General features: G+C 46.9%; 1 protein-coding gene across 1 annotated transcript in view; it reads right to left on the bottom strand.

Annotated features, from left to right (window-relative positions):
- Positions 1 to 23,786, bottom strand: part of LGMN (legumain) — a 35,579-nt gene continuing 11,793 nt past the window's right edge. The window contains exons 3-14 of the mRNA XM_086708949.1: positions 14,428 to 14,525; positions 13,086 to 13,167; positions 11,312 to 11,397; positions 9,936 to 10,011; positions 9,166 to 9,228; positions 8,312 to 8,378; positions 7,344 to 7,462; positions 7,168 to 7,257; positions 5,038 to 5,238; positions 3,778 to 3,948; positions 804 to 871; positions 1 to 535 (exon numbers count right to left, since the gene is read on the bottom strand). Coding sequence (XP_086565075.1) covers positions 493 to 535; positions 804 to 871; positions 3,778 to 3,948; positions 5,038 to 5,238; positions 7,168 to 7,257; positions 7,344 to 7,462; positions 8,312 to 8,378; positions 9,166 to 9,228; positions 9,936 to 10,011; positions 11,312 to 11,397; positions 13,086 to 13,167; positions 14,428 to 14,525 — 1,164 coding nt within the window. The 3' untranslated portion in view covers positions 1 to 492. The remainder of the gene's footprint in view (positions 536 to 803; positions 872 to 3,777; positions 3,949 to 5,037; positions 5,239 to 7,167; positions 7,258 to 7,343; positions 7,463 to 8,311; positions 8,379 to 9,165; positions 9,229 to 9,935; positions 10,012 to 11,311; positions 11,398 to 13,085; positions 13,168 to 14,427; positions 14,526 to 23,786) is intronic.

Genomic DNA, 23,786 nt, shown 5'->3' with positions numbered 1-23,786 from the left:
TTCCATTATAAAATTTTATTTTTTGAGATTTGCCCATTATTGATAAATAAGATACAAAAGCAATCAAAAATCATGAGATTTCTAAAAATAGTTTTCCGTTTGGGGCATACATCCCTCTTCGATAAAATCACCCTACCTGCTTCAAATTCCGCAGAACAGACTTTCACTGGCTACAGAGGCCCCAGTGAACTTCCTGCTCCTTCAAACCAATGAGCACAAACACCTCCCAAGAAGCAATTATACTCAACAGAGCTTTCCCCACACCAATCTGTGGTTTTATCGGAGCATCACACGGGACCTGCAGGAGGCTGGGGAAGTAGGCAGCGGTGAGCAGGTCTCTGTGCAAGGCCTAGAGGGTGGCCCGGGAATGTCCGCGCTCCCCAGGAGGGCCTGGGAGGCTGGCCTCCCTCTTGTTCTACCTCTTCTGCCCGGATTAGCACGCATTCTGAGTGGCAGTGTTCCCACGTGGAAACCCGTCAGGAAGGCAGTGTTTCAGTAGTAATGAAGGCACACCTTGTCCATGGACAATTTTATTCTGTGCAAAACAGGAAGAAGACGTTGGTGACCCATGTCAACTCTGAAGAAAATTAACACAAACCTAATCCAACCTGGAACAGGTCATCCTTTATGACGGACCCACCCAACAATTATCTCACGGAGGATGCATCAGTTTTGGATTCCTCTCCCGTGAGAGGGGGTGGCTGGCAGAAGTCAAAGTGTCCACTTGCAGAAAAGGTTTAGCAATGCTGCTTGCTTCTGCTTTTGGACTGACACTGACCCCGCAAGGCCCAGGGCTGGCTCACCTGTCAATCGGATAAGGTTTTTCACAAAGGTTGACCAGCACGTACAGATGTCTCAAAGCATACTCGTACTAGAGGAAAACACCAAAAAAGACATCGTCAAACACCATCACCACCACACAAGCAACTTCTAACCTGGGAATATCCCACTGTTGTGGTTTTGGGGGTAAAGCACCTCGATCTGTGCCTCTTGAGCTTCTTCAGCTCATGGATGCCCCCCTCCACTTTTCGGTAATCTGGAGAAGATTCATGGGCTCCCTCTCCTGTGAAAAATGCAGCCCTGCCTGAGGGCTGGCGAGCCTCCCGGAGCGTTCTCGGTGCCGGGCCAGGCCTCCTGACTGAAGAGTCCACATGGCCCTGCTCCCTTCTATTACCTAGGACCTCCCCACCCCGCCCACCTGGCTTTTGGTTCTGGGAACCTCATTCTGGGAGGGACGCACTGATGAGAGATGGATGGGGAGTGGATACCAAACTGGATGGCACGCAACAGGTAAGACTGAAATAACCGGGATGTTTGTCTTGAAAAACCTTCAGGAGAATCTGAGAACTCTCATGGGGAAGAAGGAGCAGATTCATTTTGTGTGATTCCAGAGCACAAAAGAGTAACACCACCAGGGCTCAGTTGGCTAAGCGTCCGACTTCGGCTCAGGTCATGATCTCACAGTTCGTGGGTTCAGGCCCCGCTGAACAGCTGTGCTGACAGCTGGGAGCCTGGAGCCTGTTTCAGATTCTATGTCTCCCTCTCTCTCTGCCCCTCCCCTGCTCACACTCTGTCTCTCTCTGTCTCTCAATAGTGAATAAACGTTTAAAAAAAAAAAAATTAAGAATGGATCTTGAGAAGTAAAATTTCTACAAACTTGTAATACATTTATTTTTAGTAAAGTTAAAAAGTATTACATATAAGCAGGAAGGTGTACAAATCAAGGGCATAGCTCAGTGAAATTTGAAAAAGTGAATATATGTGTATAACCACCACAGACGGTCCATCATCCTAGGAACCCGAGAACCTCCTAGAAGGTCCTTCCCAGTCATTAATTGTACTCTTCCCCAAAGGTAAGCAGTAATTACCAACACCAAAGATTCATTTTGCCTGTTTTTGAATTTTATGTAAATGGAGTGATGCTGTATATACATTTTTGGGTCCGTGTCTTTTGCTCAGTATTGTATTTGTGAGGTTCATCCATGTGGTATGTTGCAGGAGCTTGTTCATTTTCACGGTTGTACAGTGTTTCATTATATGAACATACCACATTTGTCAGTGCTGTTGTTTTTTTTGTTTTTGTTTTTGTTTTTTAATCAGTGCTACAATTGAGGGACATGTCTGTTCTAGTATTTGGCTATTTCGAATAGTGCTATTAGGAATGTACCTGTACTTGACTCGTAGTACAGAAGTGTGGACACTTCTGTTCGGCGTATACTCAGGAGTGGGACTGCTGGGTTATAGAGCAGGCCTAACTACAAATCTACCATAAATGGTACCAGTTTTCCACAGACGGTGACCAATTTCCACTCCCAACAGCAACGAATGAGACTCCCATTCGCACCTCGTCATGACCGGGAGTCATCGTTTTCTGTCTCTTTCATTTTAGCCATTCTGTTAGATTTGCCTTTTTCGTGTTTTGTTTTGTTTGCTTGTTTGCATTGCCCTGATGAATAACGAGGGACTGCGCCGGTTTTGTTGTGTGTGTGGCTATTTGGGTATCTTTCTTTGTGAAGTTTTTATTTAGCTCCTTTGCTCATTTCTCACCTGGCTGTGTTTGTGTTTTTCATAAAAATTCATTAGCATTAAAAATACGTATATAAAAAAAATTTTTTTAAAAAGAGTAACACCACCAGGAGACAGTGCATTTATTAAATGAGGGGGACATTTTAAATTATTTAATAGGTAAGAAAAACACTTCCCTTACAAAGGTAAATAAATGAAAAAATAAAATCGAGAGCTTCCAAGTAATGGAGAGCTACATCCGAAGTGCCAAGGACTCCATCTCTGGAAGCATTCAAGCATGACCAGGTGTGCCCGTCACGGCCCGACAAAGCTTTCTACGAGGACGGAAACGTTCTACAAAATTCTCCAGTTTGGCAGCCGCTGGCCGCCTGTGGCAACTGTACAACTGAAATGTGGCCGATGCCACTGAGAAACTAAGCGTTACTGCGTTTGAATTAATTTAATTCATTTAAGTTGAAATGTAAGTAGCCATACGAGGCTGGCAATTACCGTACCAAAGAGCACAGCTCTAAAGCAGAAGTCGGCGAACTTTTTCTGTAAAGGGCCGGATTGGAAATATTTTAGGCTTTGTGGGCCGTATGAACTACTCAATTCTGCTGCAGTGTGAATGCAGCCATAGACACGATGCCATAATCAGAGCAGGGCTGTGTTCCAATATAACCATTTATAAAAACGGGCTGCGGGTAGGATCTGGCCCGTGGGCCGGTTTGCTGACCCCCTTCCGTAGGAGGATCCCGGCATCACGTAGCGCTGACCACAGGCGCCTTCCACCTGACGTTCTACAATCTGCAGAAGCTTGTTACCTTGTCCTCCACGGGCCAGCACCTGACTCCAACAATAAGGCTTGGGGAGGGGTCAGAACAGACCCGAAAGGGAAAAAGCCTATGTGACCGGTGTTTGGCCGGGACAGCACAAGTGTACAGAGAAGGAATGCGCCTTCAGTCAAATATAAATGGGAGTTGAGTCATGACTGGTAAGCTCCTACCCACAAAACAACTGAGTGTGTCTGGGGCCAGGATTTATGGTCAGTGAATTTGGCTGAACTTCCTCCTCTTGTCCCCATCAAAGGCCTCTGAATGAGTCCATTGTTTCCTCAGCCTGGATGGAACCTTCTACAAGGCAACGCATCCCACGTGATTTCTAGTGGACAACCTTAATTTAGCTTTAGGGGTTGAAGACACAGGGAAAGGCTAAGTTGACCCAGGGGAGGCAGGGTGCAGCAGCCAGCGGCCGCCGGGGGTCCGGGCTTACCGTGGGTGAGTGCCAGTTGAAGCAGTGTGTGCGGAAGTGAGACACGGCTGCCTGGTAGCAGTCGTGCGCCGTGAGCTCGGCCCTCTCAGACAGCAGCCCCTCTGCCTCAGCACCGGACCTCGCAATCAAGGAGACGATCTTTTGCACTGACTTCTCAATGACATGCCTAGCCTGTGAAGAAACACATCTTTTCAAAATGTACCTTACTTAACGCAGTCTCTCTTGGAACCCTGGATCAGGTTAGGAGCCCATTTAAAGGCTTCTCTTCGTGCAACTTCTAACCCAGGATGTCGAAAGAGATGCCAACAGAGGCGTCCTACAGAAGGCAAGAGGTTGTGCACGCGAGGCTTCTGGAACAGCTAGAAGCCTTTAGAAATACCCTGCCTTTCCGATGTCTTCTCGCACAACGTTAACATTTAAATCTAAATACCTAAAGAGCAGGCATGGCCCACTCTGAGAAGAGGAGGGGGACGTAGTAATTGTGTCAAAGTAGACTGTTGTCCCACAAACGGTGCAGTGTGTTCACAGGCACTTTGCCTCTTCCAGAAACCACCAGACAGATAGAGGGGCACAGAGCAGGGCATCGTTTCCTTCCCAAATGATGAATAAAAAAAAATACCTTCGCACAAAATGAGTTTATTACTGCTATTTCTAAATCGGTTAATATTTTTAAAATCTCAGTGTTCAGGGGCTCCTGGGTGGCTCAGTGGGTTGAGCATCCGACTTTGGCTCAGGTCATGATCTCATGGTCCGGGGGTTCAAGTCCCACATCAGGCTCTGTGCTGACAGCTCAGAGCCTGGAGCCTGCTTTGGATTCTGTGTCTGCCTCTCTCTCTGCCCCTCCCCTGCTCACACTCTGTCTCTCTCTCTCTCTCAAAAATAAATAAACAGTAAAAAAAAATTTTTAATCTAGTGTTCAACTAGCAAAATAAAAATGTCTTCTAAGCAACTAGGTATAAAAGGGAAACACCCACATGCCATGACTTCTTGGCAGGATACAGGACAGAAAAAGAGGTCAAGGTCAGCTTACTAATGAACAATGAAGATGAGGACAGCCACTGCTCACTCCTCTGTTACACAGAGCACAGACTAGTCTCCTTTCCCACATACCCCCGTGTGCCAGGCGGAGTGGCCCCAGAGTGCTGTCACCTGGCTCCAACAATGCTGGATAACTGTCAGGAGGCAGAGACCAAGTTCATACATGCTGCCCAGTGAGGCTGGGAGCAGTATCCGGAGATGGTTCCTTTAACCACTACTTACGTCCAGATGCCTGTGGATCTTCTCCACGAGCTTCCTGGACTCCTGAAGATCATTGGTGCTCATCAGCTTCCTTTTCATGATGGTGAGGGGCACCTCAGGGCTTGGGGTGAGGTCAAGGTCCTTGACCGGAGGCAGGGAGATGGGAGAACTGGCTTTGTGTTTCATACCCTGAAACTGCATCACCTTCATGGAAGAGATCGACTGAGGAGAGACGGAGAGAACCAGTCTGAGTGGGAAGAGTGGATGTGCCACACATACCCTGGGTCCCGCCTCTCCGTGGGAGGCTCACAGTTCACACCACGTGGTTTCAGGACCACCGAACAGCCACAGTTGCAGCCGGAAAACAGAGGCTTGGCCCTCAGCAGTGAGCAATGCAACACATTTGAGCTCCTGAAATCCACCGATGATGAACTTCAAAAATACCCAGCATCCAGGGGCACCTGAGTGGCTCAGTCAGTTAAGCGTCCGACTTTGGCTCAGGTCATGATCTCATGCCTTGTGGGTTTGAGCCCCGCGTTGGGCTCTGTGCTGACAGCTCGGAGCCTAGAGCCTGCTTTGGATTCTGTGTCTCCCTCTCTGTCTCTGCCCCTCCCCCATTTTCACTCTCTCTCTCAAAAATAAACATTAAAAAAAAATAAATAAAATAAAATAAAATAAATATCCAGCATCCTTTGGAGGAGAACTGCTAATTATTTCATATATAGACGATCCTTACTCCACAGTCATGCAGAGCTGGGGCCAGAGTCGTTTCAACCAGTGACGACCTGGGTTGTGTTCCCCTATCCATGTTAACCTGCCTGTCCCTAGAGACCAGGAATAGGAAAGTGCAAAGCGTCCATTCAGGTTGCAGCTGAGGCCTGGGTCCACTGAGATGGACAGAGCTAAAGCCACAGAGGGTCCGGCTGACAGTCGGGGCCAAACAAGCACGATGGCCAGACTCTGTTTGCCTGCACAGGTCACTCCAGACTGGATCCCAATCAGAGGAAGAGAAATGCTACAAGTATTCTTGTTCCTAAACCAAGCAACAATACTCTAAAAAAGTTCTAAGACAAAAAAATAAATACGCAGAAACATGTAACATTTGGCAAAGATCCATCATACCTCTTCGACCAAGACCAGGAAGGGCCAGCGCCGAGGAAATCACAAAGTGAACAGGAAGCCAGGGACAAGGAGCTGTGGCTGGGTGCCCTCTCCCCCGTGAACCCCCCACACGGCCAGGGCGGTGCCACGTCTGACCCTGCCTCATCCAAGTCACCTCCCCCCTTGCCTTCTCTCTGCTCCCCGCTCCGGAACCCCCACTCAGAAGCCCGGCCAGGCCCGCGGCATCCTGAAGGCCTGTCTCGTGGCCTCCAGGCCCCAGTCCACACTCTGTGAGGGACGAGCTGAAGGCAGCTGGCCTGACCAGCTCACAGGTTTTTCTAGAAGGCCCATGCTTGGATCAGAGGAACGGGTCTCAGCCGGCGAGCACTCAGATGGTGGCAGGCCGCTTGGGGAGTGGTGTCTGGTCACATGGAGAGGTACACAGACCCCCTCCTCCTCTGCGCATCCCAAGGGCTGCCCCCCCACCCCACGCCTGCCCGTGGTGGCACGTAAGGCCCAAGCCTTCAGCAGACACCTGCTGTGACCTCTGTCTAGGCAGCCCTGATCATCTTACCCATTTAACCACCTAGGTCCCTTCTGGGCAGTGGCGGGGAGGGGAAGGGGGGAGCGGAAGTCCCTAAGTTCTAGCCAAAGGGTGAAAGTAACAAGTGCAACGTGCAGGATGTGGGGTCCTAGGAGGCAGAAGCTTTCAATCCAGGGACCTCTTAGTGTGTGCCAGCCCTGTTCAGTGCTTTGGGTGCACGACCTTCTTTAATTGTACACTGAGGCTCTGACCAAGGAGGAAAGGGAGATTCAGTGAAGCTAAGGAGCTCGCCCTGAATCTCACAACTCTGAGAGTTTGAGCCTGGTAAGGTCCGACTCCAGAGCCCGGGCCCGGGGCCCAGGATGCAGTTGGCTCTGAGAGGCAGGGACATCGCCGCCCTGGCCATTTCTCCCCTGGGTCCCCATCTCTCTTCGCCAAGAGATCGACGTTCCAGGTGAGTCAGCCTGAGGCTCGGGAATCCATGAGGGCCAGGCTGCCCTTCTCACCTTGTTTCCATACTGCATGACGTGGCTGGTGTTGGTGTGGGATTTCACCAGCTGGTACTGCTTGTGGAGGGTCTCTTTGGTCAAGTCCTCCTGCAAAGATGCAAACGTTGAAGTCCTCTGACAAGTCAGAGCTGACGGCTCAGCCTCAGCTGGACGGCCGGACCCTCGGGACTCACCACATCCGAGTCCTCCATCCAGTTGACGCTGTACCAGTCCCCCAGGTACGTGGACCTCTTCTCATCATAGTAACAGGCATAGGACGACTCGGTGGGGTTGGCAGCCGTGGTCGCGTAAACTAGTAGGAGTTAAAGACATCTTTTGATTATGTTCTCCCCTCTGCCGTGGCTCCCACCCGATGCGTGAGCCTCTTCCTCCTGCCCGGTGTGATCAGAGCTCGTCACCTGCCAACAGCACGGGCAGGACAGAGAGACACGGCCGTACCCAGCCCTGCTCACTTGTTTACAGCAACTGCCTAAGATGAAATGGGGAAGACAGAGAAGCTGGCTGACGGACGCGGCCGGCGGTAATAAGCAGCCCACGTGCTTGTTAGGATGTTAAGCGATTCTAGAATAATCTGAACCATTTCAATAGCTCTGGAAACTTGAACGTGTACCTAATTTCATTTCTGGAGAAAGCTAACATTTACCAAACAAACGAACACTTTGAATATACACAATAGCTACCGTTTACTACCCAGCTGCTATGGGCTCAAAATCATGCTAGGCAAGTGGTAGCACTTAAAATGCAACTCTCCCAACAGACAGCATCTTCATCCCCATTTCACAGACGGGGGTAACTGAGGGCCAAAGAGGGTAAGTCAACTGCCCAAGATCAGATGGCCGGCAAGCAGTGCATCACAAAGGGACCGAAGCTGGTCCAAAGGCTATGTGATCTTGGACTTAAGTAGCTTTACTAGAACCTGGAAGAGCACCATGAAGCTCACATCACATTCTTTATTGTTTATTTATTCTTTATTCCTGCCCACAGTAAACCCTTCACCCCTGCTTCTGTGCACCAGGCTGCCCTAAGCCCCTTCTTATACACATCGCCTGGTTCTTCACGTCGGCAGAATCAATGACCAACTGCGCCACTGAGCAACCTGCCCACCCAGCCTGGCTCAGAGGCCAGCACGACCACCACGTACCATTGATGTCGGAGGGCAGGTGGCGCATCATGGACCCAGACTCACAGGCTTCGATGTAGAACACCATCTGTGAGGTGAAAGAGACACATGACCTCACACCCTGGCCAGGCACGGACCTCTCACAAATGCGGGCTCTGCTCACATTCCTGTCCCATCCTTAAGGGTCTTTTAACTCTTGCTTCTGGGAGAGATCTCTGCCGTGAGAGGCTGCTGCTGGAGGCTACAGAACCTGCTGTCGTGCAAACCGGAAGGACTCAAACCTATTCATCGCTAACAGACGAAAATGATCCATTAGTTGAAATGGTGCAGAGCGAATGGTGCCATAGATAATGCTAAGGAAAACTGTTCCACCGTCCAGTTCAGGGAGACAGTGCGGCAGGCCCTCTTTCCACATTTCTATCACGTGCATGCTCGAGCTGGTCAGTTTCTATAAAGGGTGCTACAAGGGCGAGCGACGGCCAACGTGAAAATAAGACGATGGCGTTTTCCTCCCCGGCTGCTCCCAGTTGAAGTCAGTGCTAGAACAGTGGTCTTCAAAGTGGTCCCTGGACCATCAGTATCCATGTCAATTCAGAAAGGCAAGTTCTCAAGCCTCTCCCCAGGCCTCCAAGTCAGACTCTGGAGGTGGGGTCCACACTTTGTTTTAACAAGAGCTCCAGTGATCCTGATCTAACAGCTAAAGCCCTAGAATTACAACAGTTTAATCCCGGGAAACCAGCGGTCAAGACCGATCCCGAGGAGACTCCCCAGAAAACAGCCATTTGGGGCTGGGGCAGTCACGGTATACGGCAGGTTCTGTGTCTACTGCCTTCCTTGTACTCCTCCCCACAGGCTGCCCCAAGCGCTGACGTTACCTTTTGGTACATTTTGTGTTTGTACATGTACTGGATGGTCTTATTCAGATCCTTTATGTGAAGCTGAAACATAAGAATACGGACATTCAGACCAACATCTCCAGAGAACCCCCCTAAAAAAAGTCCTAATGATGCTTTGTAAATTGTTATTTACCGGTCCTTAGAAAGAATCACGGTGAACAGCACTATCCCAAAGTGGCATCTCATGTGTTTTATTCAAATATTTAAAAAGGGGAAGAGAGGGGCGCCTGGGTGGCTCAGTCGGTTAAGCATCCGACTTCAGCTCAGGTCATGATCTCACACTTCGTGGGTTCGAGCCCTGCGTCGGGCTGTGCTGACAGCTCGGAGCCTGGAGCCTGCTTCGGATTCTGTGTCTCCCTCTGTCTCTGCCCCTCCCCCGCTCATGCTGTCTCTCTGTCTCTCTCAAAAATAAATAAATATTAAAAGAAAAAAAATAAAAAGGGGACAAGAATGTGCTCTCTCTTCCATCACTTTGTCTGAAGCGTTCAGAGACCGTGTTCTATTACTGCCTCTACTGCAATGCACCCAGGTCTGGAGACCTTTTACTAAGGCTCAGATACGAAGACAAATGTAGGCAAAACTTGCCAGACAGATTTCAAGCCGCTACGCGTGTCCCCCACACTCACCTGCCACACACAGAAACCAACCCTGGCAGGACATGAGAAACACACATCCCAGGTTTCATGTCAATGCCAAGGTTTTGTTTGCTAGTCTCCTACTTTGCATTTATAATTTTAAGGAAAACTCACGTCGTCATTAGGAAACACCAGTATTCCAGTAGCTCCATGATCGGTGAAGTAAACGAACACATGATCCCGGGGGCCGCTGCCGAGAGAGCAGGACACACAAGGTCAAAATTTCCACTATTTCACTTTGACTTCTCTGAAAAGTTGCTCCATCAAAAAAGTAAGAAGATGCTCCAGGACTACGGTCTACTGTTGGGTGGTGCCCTCTGCTCCTGCTGAGGGTGATCCTGAACCACAAGGCACATCCCAGAGCCTCAGAGCTGTGAGTTACAGTCCGGGAGGAGACATCTGCCGGGTGGCTTGGCTTATGGACCAGGTATGATTCAAACAGTGAGGTCCTTGGGGCGCCTGGCGGCTCAGTCAGTTGAGCGTCTGACTTTGGCTCAAGTCATGATCTCAAGGTTTGTGGGTTCAAGCCCCACGTCAGGCTCTGTGCTGACAGCTCAGAGCCTGGAGCCTGCTTAGGAGTCTGTGTCTCCCTCTTTCTCTGTGCCTTTCCCGCTCATACTTGGTGTGTGTGTGTGTGTGTGTCTCTCTCTCAAAAATAAATAAATATTAAAAAAAATTTTTTTTTTTTTTCAAACATTGAAGTCCTTTGGCAATCGGGCCTCATGCCAGTGGCCATACTCTCCAACCAGAATGCCCTAAGATGAGGGAAGGAGGTCAGCACACACAGCTGAACACAGTCCTTCAGCTCAGACTTCTTCCCTTCCAGGCCCCTCAGCCTGCACACAGTCTGCCCACTGTGTGCCCGGCCCACCTGCCCATCCTTGTGCCCACTGTTCCCTTCTGGCATGAAAGGAACAGCACCATTTGCCAAGGATCTGAGAGAGTCTGAGGGCATGTTACTGAAGTCCCTGACATCACTTAAAGTGCTACATGAAGAGATGCTAACAAGCCATCGGTCACGGTCACCCAGGGCCGGCAGCAAGCAGTGGGGTGGTTTTCCCCAGAACGAAGGTGAGAGCTGTGTATACGCATGTACGCCTCTCCCCCACTGGGCTGACCTCGAACACAGCACAGAACTGGAAGGCCAGACCCTACAACCTGACCGGCCGCAGGGCTTCCCGCCTGTCTCAGTGTTTTGTGCTGGCAGTGAAAAATACCAGCCCTAGGATCGTGGACAACAAAAAGCAGTCGCTTCAAGTGACAGAGAACATTTCATTAATGATAATGAAGGACCCTGGCTCCTAGGGTTAATTCAGTACAGAAATACGCTCCCCAGTGAAGCCATCACTTCCGTGCGGCCTGTCGTAAGTCAGGACAAAGCTCCCGCTCTGTTACTTCTCATGAGTAAACAGGACGGGAGCAAAGAACAACACCTATTTGGGGGCCAAGTCATTAGGAAAGTGTGGGAGCCTTTATAAAACAGACATTACCTCTTCAAGACCTTTCCAGATCCTTTGCCCTTCACTGCTTCTTCATCACCTCTTAACACAGCAAGGAAATTTTCTGGGGTCACATCCTACAAAGAATTTGGAAGTCAAAATCAGACATAGGTGTCATTCTCAATCAGAGCATTTGCTGAGTCTGTAGCAGACCTGAGCCAGCGGTCCACAGATCTCTGAGGCTCAAGGTTTAAGAGCAAACACTTTGGAACCAAGGTAGACCCAAAGCAAGGCCAGTGTTTCTGGGGCCTGTGCATGACCTCTTCTCAAATATCATCTTGCCTTTGGCTGATGGCAACTCAGCAAGCCCGCCTTTCCTTCCTAAACATCCCAGAGTCCATGTGCGGAAACCCAAAGATGCTGGTAGGTAGGGACACACAGCCAGGGAAGAGCAAAGCACCTCAGAGGCACAGCAGAAAGGGAGGAGAAGCACCAGCACTGGGCCTCCCTTTGCATCCAGCTTGCTGCCTAGGAGGTCAAATCCCAAGGACACCTGATGTCCTTAAAGATTTTATAGTGCTGATGCCTGATCGTTTAAAAAAGCAATACAGGGGCACCTGGGTGGCTCAGTCGGTTAAGCATCTGACTCCTGATTTCAGCTCAGGTCACGATCATGGGATCAAGCCCCAAGTCGGGCTCTGTGCTGAGTGTGGAGCCTGCTCAAGATTCTTTCTCTCTCCCTCTGCCCCCCTCTCCTGTACATGCTCTCTCTAAAATAAAAGATAAAAATAAAAATAAAGCAATACAGAAAAGTACAAAGGGGAAAAACAATCACCAAAAACCCTACCCCCTACCACTAAGATTCCAGGTATTTCTTTATCACACTATATAAAAACAATTTCATAAAAATGAGACCATCTATGTTACAAGCATGATGTGTTCAATTCAACTGTGCTGGAATTTAAAAAAAAAAAATTGAAAGAATTGCTGAATTTCAGATAGATGCTCCTTTATTACCAGGAATATTAGTTCCTAAGAGATCCCTCTACAATCCGGAAAGCCATGCGGTGGCAGTCATTATGGTATCTTCAAAAATGTGTCAATTGATAAAGCCTCAATCAATTGGGAGGGACAGAATTCAATCGGGAGCGATATAATTCATAAGTGATACACAATTACAATTAATGAAAAACTATCTCAGCAAAATCCAGTGATGCTTTCTTTGCACCAGGGCTGGTGCTGAGAAAATCCATTTTCAGACAAGAGCACAGCTCTATAATCAGATTAGCAGCAAGGATCTCTGCTAAGATCTCAAGAAAATCAGGTATTGTTGAAGGAAATCCATTATCAGGCTTAAAGTAGAAGGCTAGATGGGGCACCTGGGTGGCTCAGTTGGTTAAACGCCTGATTCTTGATTTCGGCTCAGGTCACGATCTCAAGGTTTGTAAGTTCAAACCCCACATCAGGCTCTGCGCTGACAGCGTGGAGTCTGCTTTGCGATTCTCTCTCTCTCCCTCTCTCTCGGCCCCTCCCGCACTCACGCACGCACGCTCTCTTTCTCTCTCAAAATAAATAAACTTACCAAAGAAAAGACTAGAAACTAAAGATCAGTAGACTACAACTTACTTCTAGCTTTTTTCCTTTTCTTTCCTCAGCTTTCTTTCAAAACTCTCAGAAATTACTCAAGTGCAAATCTTAATACCAACACGAAGCACCGCCCAGAAATCAGTGTCGTGAGGTTCTGATCCCGGAAATGCGAGAACGAGGGGCATACTGTCACTGAAATGAACACAAGCCCTGCTGGCTCCAACCTCGCACCGCTCACCTCGCCGGTGTAGTCCTTCAGGACCCCCGCGTACACGTCCGAGCCATTGGGTCTGTTGATCACGATTCCTGGCGTGGGGTTGCTGAAGAAAACAAAGAAACCGAGGGACACATTTGAAGCACGCGGTGTGATATGGCTCTGAAATCTCTCTTCAAAACTATGCCCCCGTTACGTACAAAAACAGTGAGTGACCATGTTTGTCAGAGACCTTTCTCATCACCCTCACAGCCGCCAACGTGCTAGTGACTTTAGAGCCTGGGGATCTCAGGCAGCCCACAGTTCTCCGGTTCTTGGTGGGAGCAGTGAAGGGCTGTCCTGAAAATGACAGGTGTGGCTGGCCTCCTGCGGGAACCGTACAGCCTTCTGGGGGCAAGACCCGAGCGAGAGATGTCTCAGAGCAAAACTCTTTACAGAAACAGATGGGACGGAAGACAAGACTTTAATACAAGAGCTCAGGCGAGAAAGCTCAGAATGGATTCTGTGCTGTCGTGTGATCAGCCGTCCTTGGCCACAGCAGGGAAAACAAGGAGTGGGGGAGACTAGCACCGGTGCAGTTTAGTAGCCATAATGCTGCTCCTGATCTCAAGACGGCAGATAAGCAGGCATGAGACGACTATTTGTAAAGCTGAATTCAACAAACAATAAAAGCAAATTAGCACGGAAAGAAGGGCAGTAGGATCCAGCCTATAAATAAGAGTTTCCTGCGCACAGGGCCACCGAGGCAACCCCTCTGTGCTGCCTGCCCCTGCTCGGAGGTCGGGAATGAGCACTGCAGAGCCCAATGGTGAGTTCTCCAAGCTGAGAAGGAACCTACACTTTTTTTTTTTTAATTCTTTTCTTGACGTTTTATTTGAGAGAGAAAGAGAGAGAGAGAGAGAGAGAGAGAGAGAGAGAAGTGCAAGCGGGGGAGGGGCAGAGAGAGAGGGAGACACAGAATCACAAGCAGGCTCCGGACTCCAAGCTGTCAGCACAGCGCCCGACATGGGGCTCGAACCCACAAACTGTGAGATCATGACCTGGGCTGAAGTCAGACGCTTAATCGACGGAGCCACCCAGGTGTCCCAAGAAGGAACTTACACTTTAAACTCTCCCAAAGCCACCAGCCCCAAACACCCTTCAGCAGCTCCTATGCCAACTGACACTGCCAGGGTGCCCCCCCCCCCCCACAGTTGTGTTCAAAGCTCTACATGAAGCAGCCCTGTGGGATTTCATCTGCCAGTCTGTGCACGTTCTAATGTTTATATTCTAATATTAATTCTAAAGATTCCTTTGAGCGGGTATGCATTTAAAAAAAAAAAAAATCCCGAATTCATCACCAAGTTCAAAAACACTCCCTACTTACTCTTCAGAGTTGGCAATGTCATCATACATCATCACAATGATCTGTTCATCAGGAATCCCGTTTCTGTGAACAATCTGGTAGGCGTGGCATGCATCCGCCTGGGAGAAAGGATTTTGTCAAGTTTTAGATTCTGCCCAGAAGGAGGTCAATTTTGGAGTTCTAAGGAGCAACACGGTTCTTTCTCATGGAACATGTGTTATAAATCACTCCTTATTGTTCGAGTATTTAACTTATTTTAGGGGAGCCTGGGTAGCTCAGTCGGTTAAGTATCTGACTCTTGGTTTTGGTTCAGGCCAGGATCTTATGGTTCATGAGTTACAGCCCCAGGTCAGGCTCTGCGCTGACAGTACAGAGCCTGCTTGGGGTTCTCTCCCTCTCTCTCTCTGCCCCTTCCCTGCTCGCACACTCTGTCTCTTTCAAAAAATAAATAAAATCAAAAAAATTAAAAATCAATTATTTTAAACCATATACATTAGTCTTTTTTCAATTCAATTTTTAATTTTTTGAAATGTTTTTATTTATTTTTGAGAGAGACAGAGCGTGAGCAGGGGAGGGGCAAGAGAGAGAGGGAGACACAGAATCTGAAGCAGGCTCCAGGCTCCCAGCTGTCAGCACAGAGCCCGCTGTGGGACTTGAACCCACAAACCATGAGATCATGACCTGAGCTGAAGTCGGATGCTTAACCAATTGAGCCACCCAGGCACCCCTTAACTCAATTTTTAAAACTCCCCACCTCAAACATTAAAAAAAAAAAACTTTTTTTTAAGGGAGGTGACACCTGGGTGGCACAATCCATTAAGCGTCCAACTTCGGCTCAGGTCATGATCTTGCGGTCTGTGGGTTCAAGCCCTGCGTTGGGCTCTGTGCTCACAGCTCAGAGCCTGGAGCCTGCCTCAGATTCTGTGACTCCCTCTCTTTCTGCCCCTCCCCTGCCCGTGCTCTGTCTCTGTCTCTGTCTCTCTCCCAAAAATAAACATTAAAAAAATTTTTTTCTTTAACTCCCTACCCACACCCATTATCCAAACTCTCATTCACCTGGTAGCTGGCATATATGTGGGTTACGCACAGCACCACCACTATGGATAACAAGGGCCTTAAAAAGTCTTGAAGAATTTACTTTCATTTTTCCACACCACATAAAAGTCTCCCAAAAGCAAAGAATTAGGTCTGAAAAACAGAATGATGAACCACAGATTAAAAACTTAGTTTTGGATCAGACAGGATTCTTCCAATTCAAGTAATTTTGGCTGCCATCGTCGCTGTTCAGGGAATTGAAAACTCAGAAGGTCAGCTCAGGTATTGAAAGGAGGAAATGTACTCTTTAGTTAAAAAAAAAAAAAAAAAATAGCAAGAGTGACAACATTAGGGCTTAAAGAAAAACTCTGTTAACGTGATTCCTTGTCCATAAAAGGGTGAAGGCATTCTTTGCTTCCTTTTTCAGATGACACGTGGTCCACTCCGGAACCTGGGAATCATTTGAGGTCAGTGAGGAAAAACTTCTCTCACTTTCTGCTCCTGTGTGTCTTTCACGAACAAATAGACACACATGAAGAGCATAGTGAGCCCAGCTCTCTGCCCCTCTGAGGAAGGGAGCTCTAGGAACTGGACCTTCAGTACACATCACATTCTACACAGTACGTAGCATGGCAATAAAGCTTATCGAGCATTAAAACCCGGCGGTGTAGATGCCTCACAACAAATGGACTTCACAGCTAGCGATGGGTGTTAAATACACAGTTCTGAATGTTGGGCGAGTGAGTCCAGGGTCTGGCACTCCGGAGCTGTTGCATGAATGGGTGACTGAATCAATACATAACAAAAGCTCATACATTTACTGACTTTCTAGTACGTGTCAGGCACCGTGCTGAGACTTTCTAGGCGCCACCTCATGTGACTCTCATAGCAATGCTACATGACTAAGGTAATGATCCCTACTTTATAGGAGAGGAATCTGGAGCTTAAGGAGGTAAGGTGACCTACTCAAGTCACCCAGCTCATAGCGAGATATCCCAGGCACTCTGCCTCCAGAACTTGACGGTGCTTCATGCAGGGACAACAGAGAAATCGGAAAAATTAGAGAAGCCTAGAGAGGGGGAGGAGCTGAAAATGTGAACAGGTTGTTTTAAGATAGTTACTAAGATAAGTATTTTATACATATACAAATTGCTAAAATGTTTAAATCCCCGTTTCTGTGGAACAAGGAAGACCTTCAATACTAACAGTCGTAGGAAAGAAAATAGCCCCCACAGATGTCCACCTCCTAATCCCCAGAACTGGTGACCATGTTGCACTACCTAAGAAAGGGGAATTAAAACAGACGGATTTAAGATGGCTCATCAGCTGACCTTAAAATAGGGAGGTTATCCTGCATTATTCCAGTGGGCCCAGTGTGGTCACAGGGGTCCTTGTGTGTAGAAGAAGGAGGCAGTGAATCAGTGTTGCAGGGATATAATGTCAGAAAAGACTCAATTGCACCATTGCTGGCTTTGAACATGGAGGAAGGGGCCATGAGCCAAAGAATGAGGACAGCCCGTAAAAGCTGGAAAAGGTAAGAACATGGCACCTCCTTCAGAGTCACGAGAGAGGAACACAGCCCTTTTGACATCTTGATTTAATGTAGTAAGACCCCCCCCCGTTCAAGTTTCTCACCTCCAGAACTGTAACATAATAAATGTGCATTGTTTTAAGCCACTAAGCTTGTAGTGATTTGTTATAGCAACATTAGAAAACTAATCCACTGATGGTGGAAGTTTAGTGTGATTGGCATTCTACTTGGGAGCATATCTTGCCATTACCCAATCAACTTGAAGCACATTCCCTCCAACCCAGGGATTCTGCTCCTAGCGAGACCTTAAAAAAACTCTAACCTGTGCAGTAGAGGATTATTCATAGCAAAAGAAAAAAAAAAGGAAGAAAGAAAGAAAGGGAAAAAGAAATAACCCAAAGGACCATCAGTAGCTGGAAAAAATAAACTGTCATATGCTCATATAATGGAATACCATAAAGCTCCGATGGATGGATGGATGGATGGGTGGGTGGGTGGATGGAAGGAAGGAATACAATCCATGTTTCAAATAGATGAATCTCAGGAACATAATGCAAACAAGAATAAGTCACACAAAAATGCATTCACTATGATTACAGTTATATAAAGGCCAAAACAGGCGAAAGTAAACATTTTGTTGTTTATAGTTAAATACACATATGGTAAAACCAGAAAGCAAAATGAAGGAATGATTGACAAAAAATTCAGGAGCTTGCCATCAGGCAGGAAGGGAGGGGGACTGAATCAGACAGGGCATAGGGTCTTAGTAATGTTTTTTGTTTTTTGTTTTTTTTAGTCTGATACAGGTATTCATTATTATTATTATTATTATTATTAATAGTCTTTAAATTGCACACACAGGTCATATAGATAGTTCTTTGCTTTCCTTTTCATTAAAAAAAATCAAACCAATATTATGTCAGATTTAACTTATTCTTATGATGAAAGTGAAAGTGACCAGGTATACCCACCCACTCCCCTTGGTGACAACCATCCTATTATTTATTCCTTTTGTCAGAAGCCAAGTTCATTTAAAAAAAATAAAAATAAAAACACTTAAGAATAACTCTAACAAAAGTGTCAGACTGGTACACTGAAAATCTGAAAATGTTGAGGGAAATTAAAGAAGATCAAAATAAACAGAGAAACACCTCATGTTCATGGATGAGAAGACTTAGTTAATTCTATTTTAAAAATGTTTTTAAATGACCAGCAGGCTTTTTTGCAGAAGTGAACAAGATGATCCTAAAATTTATAGGAAATTGCAAAAACCCAAGAACAGCCAAAATAATTTTGAAAAAGTTGAAGGACTTTTACTTCCTTTTGCATACTATATGTATTATGTACTGTATTCCTACAAGAAAGTAAGCTACAGAAAAGAAAATGTTACTGAGAAAATCATAAGGAAGAGAAAATGCCTGTATAGTACTGTATCATATTTATTGAAAAATATCTGCATATAAATGGATCTGTGCCGTTCAAACCTATGTTGTTCCAAGGATCAAATGTACATCAGGGACAGAACAGTCTTTTCAACAAATGGTGCTGGGACCATATGGAAATCCACACAAGAATATGAACTTGGGCCTTCATTTCACACCACTCACAAAAATTAACTCAAAATGGGTCACAGGCTTAAATGTAAGGGCTACAACAATAAGACTTTTGGAAGATAACTTAGGACAAAATCTTCAGGACCTTGAGTTATAACTGCAAAGATGTTGTAGATATGACACCTAAAGTAAGGTCCATAAGCCAAAAAAATTGATACGCTGGACATCGGCAAAATTAAATACTTGAATGCTTCAAAAGACACCATTAAGAAAATGAAAAGATAAGCAACAGGGTAAGAGAAAATATATACAAAACACGCATCTGATAGAGAATTTGCATCTAGAATATGCAAAGAACATTGATAAGACAATCAACCCAATCAAAAGTGGATAAAGGATTTGAATTAACGTTTCACCTAAGATACACAAATGGCTAAAAAGCACATAAAAAGATGCTCATTATCATTAATTATTAGGGAAATGTAAATTGAAAGCACAAGACACCAATTCACAGCTAGACAGACAATAACAAGTGTTGGTGAGGATGTGGGAACCAGGAACCTCCTCCATTCACTGCTTGTGGGAACGTAAAATGGTGCCGCCATTTTGGAAAGTGATTCAACAGTTTCTCAAAGGTTGAACTTAAAGTTACCACATGACCGAGCAATTCTTTCTGCCCAAGAGAAACAAAAACATTTATCCAGCCAAGATTTACAGACCAATGTTCTTAGCAACACTGCACATAATAGGCAAAAAATGGGAACAACTCAAATGTCCACCAACTGGTAAGACGACAGATAAAACGTGGTCTATACATACTCTTTAATATTCTTTGCCAATAAAAAGGAACAAAGTACTGACATGCTACAACACAGATACATCTCAAAAACATTATGTTCACAGAAACAGAAGACTACATGTCAAATGGCTCCACTGATATGAAACGTCCAGAAATGGCAAATTTATAGAGACAGAAGGTGTATTTTCAGTGGTTGCCTTCTGAAGCTGGGGGCTGGGGCTGCAAATGGGCTGGAGGGAATCTAACTGGGTAGATGGAAATGTTGTAAAACTGATTTATGGTGATGTGTGCACAACTTGGTAAATTTACTGAAAAAAATCATTGAATTATATACTTGAAATGGGTGAATCACATGTGATATGTACAACATGCCTCAATAACGCTATGTATTTTAGAAAGGGCAGGTTCAGCGTGTCCCGTTTTGGCACTTCTCCTACACGATTTGGACTCCTCACCACCACCTTGGCAGGCACATGCTTTCATCCCTATTTTGCAAATGGGGACAGACTCAGCACAGACTCGGCAATTCAAACACAGGTCTCCTGACCCCGACCATGCCTTGTGCCCTTCTTCCACAAGAAGCAGTCTCACAGTCAGGTCATGGGTCTCTCCGAGGTCCAGAGGTACTTGGTTGCCTCTAACTTTGTTAACCTAAAGGGGCTCCTTGTTAGACTCAGTATTGACTGCTGCTCAAAACAAGTAAGAGTAGGGTTAAACCAAGTCAAATACTTGAGAAATGGTGCTAAAAGCCACTTGAATAACTTCCTTTGCACTATCTGGCCCATATGTTATTTTCCCCTGAAAACCAGAAAAGCCTACAAAGCAGTATGTGAGGACGGTATTGAGCAAGATTTTCTAAAGAAGGCAAGGCCCTCTGGGCTACTGAGCAGACACTGCCATGACTCAGCTTGGTTCACAGCTTGTGTTAGGAGTTCTGACGACAGGCCTGTAAAGCATCCCGTGATTCCCTGATGCAAGCCACTGTCCGACAATGCCTGCCTGTGATGCTGCCACCTCAGGCCAGCTGTCAGCCAAATGAGAACCACCGCTTTAGAACAAAGGTTAAACTCAATTGGCACATTCCGGTCATGGTCAGTGTAAAGGGGTCCACTTGCGAGCCAGGTAAGGATCTGAGAGAGGCGCCTCCTGGTCTGCTCATTGCCGGATGTATGCATATTATCACTTCCTGGTACATACTGTGTGCTGCCTGGGTGAGGCAGTCCCTGGGTCAGGGACTTTGCAGAGTTGCCTCACTGAGCCCACCACCAACTCGAACTTTCCAGAGGAGAATCAGAGGTTTAAAATGAGATGGCAGGGGAGTGGGTGGTAAAGTTGAAAAAAAAAAAAAAAAAGAAAAGAAAACAGAGACAGAGAGCAGTGGTTGCATGGGGCTGGGATGGGAGCAGGGACTGACAGCAAACCGGCATGAGGGAACTTTCTAGAATAATGAAAGTGTCCTAAAAATGGACTGTGGCCATGCTCGCAGGGCTGTATAAATTTGCTGAAACTCACAGAAAGTATACAATTATAACAGATGAACTGTAGGACATGTAAAGGTATGCCTCCATAGAGCTGTTTTAAAAAGTGGTGATTGCACCCATTTTTTAAAAAAATCTATAAAATCAAGTGCTCCTGCATGGCTCAGTCAGTTAAGCATCCAACTGATTTCGGCTCAGGTCATGATCTTATGGCTCGTGGGTTTGAGCCCTGTGTCGGGCTCTGTGCTGACAATGTGGAGCTTGCTCTCTCTCTCAAAAGTAATAAAAACATTTTTTAAAATCCATAAAATGAAAACTGGTCTTTTTTTTTTTTAACTTTTTAATGTTTATTTATTTTTGAGAGCCAGAGCATGAGCAGGGGAAGGGCAGAGAGAGGAGACACAGAATCTGAAGCAGGCTCCAATCTCTGAGCTGTCAGCACCGAGCCCGATGTGGGGCTCGAACTCACAAACCGCAAAATCATGATCTGAGCCGAAGTCGATGCTTAACCAACTGAGCTACCCAGGTGCCCCTAAAGGTGGTCTTTTAGAAACGTGATGACTCTGTCGCTTGGCCCTCTATCACACGTCTTTCTCCCAGTTCCAACAAGAAGAGTGAGTTCTAGGCTTCTCCTTCTCCCTCTCTGCCTCAACTGAAACCCGCCTATCTGCCTCCCAGCTCCTGGAACAGATGCTCTTAAAGCTTCCAGGAGAAGGTGGCGGCCCCCTTTCTCTCCGCCGCCACCCAACTCCAGACCAGACCAGCGGAGTGGGGGGGCGTCTGCCAACACATGGCAAACCTTGGAGCCCCACTGCCAGCAATGGCCTCAAACCCTCCCAACCCCCATCCTTTGAGTGACACATGGTCACATGTGCCTCTCAATTCCTGTCACCCCCAAAGTCCCCAGGGGGCCGTGAACTTCGCCAGCAATCTATTTCAACAGCCACGGTTCCACCTGAGGTCTTCCTCCTCCACATGCTCAGACCTGTCCTGAAAGAAACCCTCCTCCAACCCCAGTTCCTCCTGTAGTGGCTCATTCCATTCCCCTTGACAAGCCTGTCCCCGAGTGCTGTTTGCACTTCCAGACCTCTCCCTCTCTCCTCCGCCCGGACACTGCAGGCACTTGCCCTGGCGAGGCCTTACCTCCCCCCTCTCCCCTGCAACTGGCTGAGGGCACCAGATACAGACCTTCCACCCACCTCGCCTCAGACGAACCCCCTCGAGGCCATCCAGTAATCCCACCCCAAAATGGAAATCAGAGAAACCCAGTCTGTCAAGACAAAATATGATTTAAATAACCATCATCACGCACACAGCAAAGCACTCAGCAGTTATTTAAATTGTGCCTGGTGTCCCCGTCCTTCCGCAACAAAAGGAATTTGTGGGAACAAGCGCTGTGTCAATCCAAGAAGGTAAACCTCCATCAAAACATAGGTTGAGGGGCGCCTGGGTGGCGCAGTCGGTTAAGCGTCCGACTTCAGCCAGGTCACGATCTCGCGGTCCGTGAGTTCGAGCCCCGCATCAGGCTCTGGGCTGATGGCCCATAGCCTGGAGCCTGTTTCCGATTCTGTGTCTCCCTCTCTCTCTGCCCCTTCCCCATTCATGCTCTGTCTCTCTCTGTCCCAAAAAAAAAATAAATAAACGTTGAAAAAAAAAAAATTAAAAAAAAAAAAACATAGGTTGAAAAGTCTGTGTAGGTTCTAGGAGGAAAGTTCTTTCAAATGCTCTTTTAATGATTAGTCTCCAAAGCCAAGAAGGCCAATGTTGGCAGCGGCTGAGGACAGAACCAGGCCAGTAGTGCTAAGTGCTGAGTTCAGCGATGACTCAGCGCTCGCGTTTCCTCCGCTCGGCCTCTGTCCTCTTTACTCAAGGATGAGTGTTTTTCACTCTTTCTTTTGGGAAGCAAGTGCTTCCCTTCATTCTGTTTCGATATTATTTTACCAGGGGAAACTAGCACCCTTCAACAACAACAACAACAAAAAGCAGAAAGGGTTTTCTCAGAGGAAAGGGTCATTGGAACCCTATACTTTATAATATTTAACCAATAATATTCTTTCTAAGTGGGTTGTACAAAAACCAGCGTGGCAAGGGGTGCTTGGGTGGTTCCGTCGGTTTTAAACATCTGACTCTTGATTTTGATTCAGGTTATGATCTCATGGTTCAGGAGTTCAAGGCCCTCATCAGGCTCCATAGCATGCAGCCTGCTTGGGATTCCCTCTGATTTCCCTCTCCGTCTCTCTCTTTCTCTCTCTCAAAATTAAATAAGTAACATTTAAGGGGCGCCTGGGTGGCTCAGTCGGTTAAGTGTCTGACTTCGGCTCTGGTCGTGATCTCAAGGTGAATGAGTTTGAGCCTGGGATTCTCTCTCCCTCTCTCTCTCTCTCTGTCCCTTCCCCACATGTGTGTGTGCGCTCTCTCTGTCTCTCTCTCTCAAAATGAATAAACTAAAAAAAAAAAAAAAAAAAAAAGGCTGACTGATGAATCATCCTGTTCACCATCGGTGACCTGTATTTAACACCTTATCTTTCTCCTGCCTGGGAGAGGGAGGAGAAAATTGAGAGACGGATCAGCCATTTACTCAGGTTGCTCCTCCGTAAATAGGTCAGGTCTGTGGTTAAGTACTAAGATGTTAAAAGGGATCATCTTGCCATGACAACAACGTTTCAGTCAAGCCAAATTTCTTGTTCGGCAAACACACAAAAACATTCACGAAACAGGTCATTCAATAATCATCACGTTCCGGAGCTGGTAGGGAGGTCTTCTAAACCAATGCCCTGCCTAACAGATATGAAAACAGACAGCCCCGGAGGGTAACGCGCGAGCAGCGCTGCCCAGGCCGTGGGTGCACAGACTCCAGGCCTGTGTGCTGTCCTGTACAGCAACTCCCGGGGCAACCGAACACTTCAAGTACGGCCCGTCCAAACTGCATAGATCGTGAATGTAAATGCATACCAGATTTTGATGATATAGTGTAAGAAAAAAAA

The sequence above is a fragment of the Puma concolor genome, chromosome B3 (assembly GCF_028749965.1).
Source record: "Puma concolor isolate L17-30 chromosome B3, mPumCon1.1.hap2, whole genome shotgun sequence".
Classification (NCBI taxonomy): domain Eukaryota; kingdom Metazoa; phylum Chordata; class Mammalia; order Carnivora; family Felidae; genus Puma; species Puma concolor.
The sequence above is the reverse complement of the archived record's forward strand: the minus strand, read 5'-3'. Positions and strand labels throughout refer to the sequence as shown.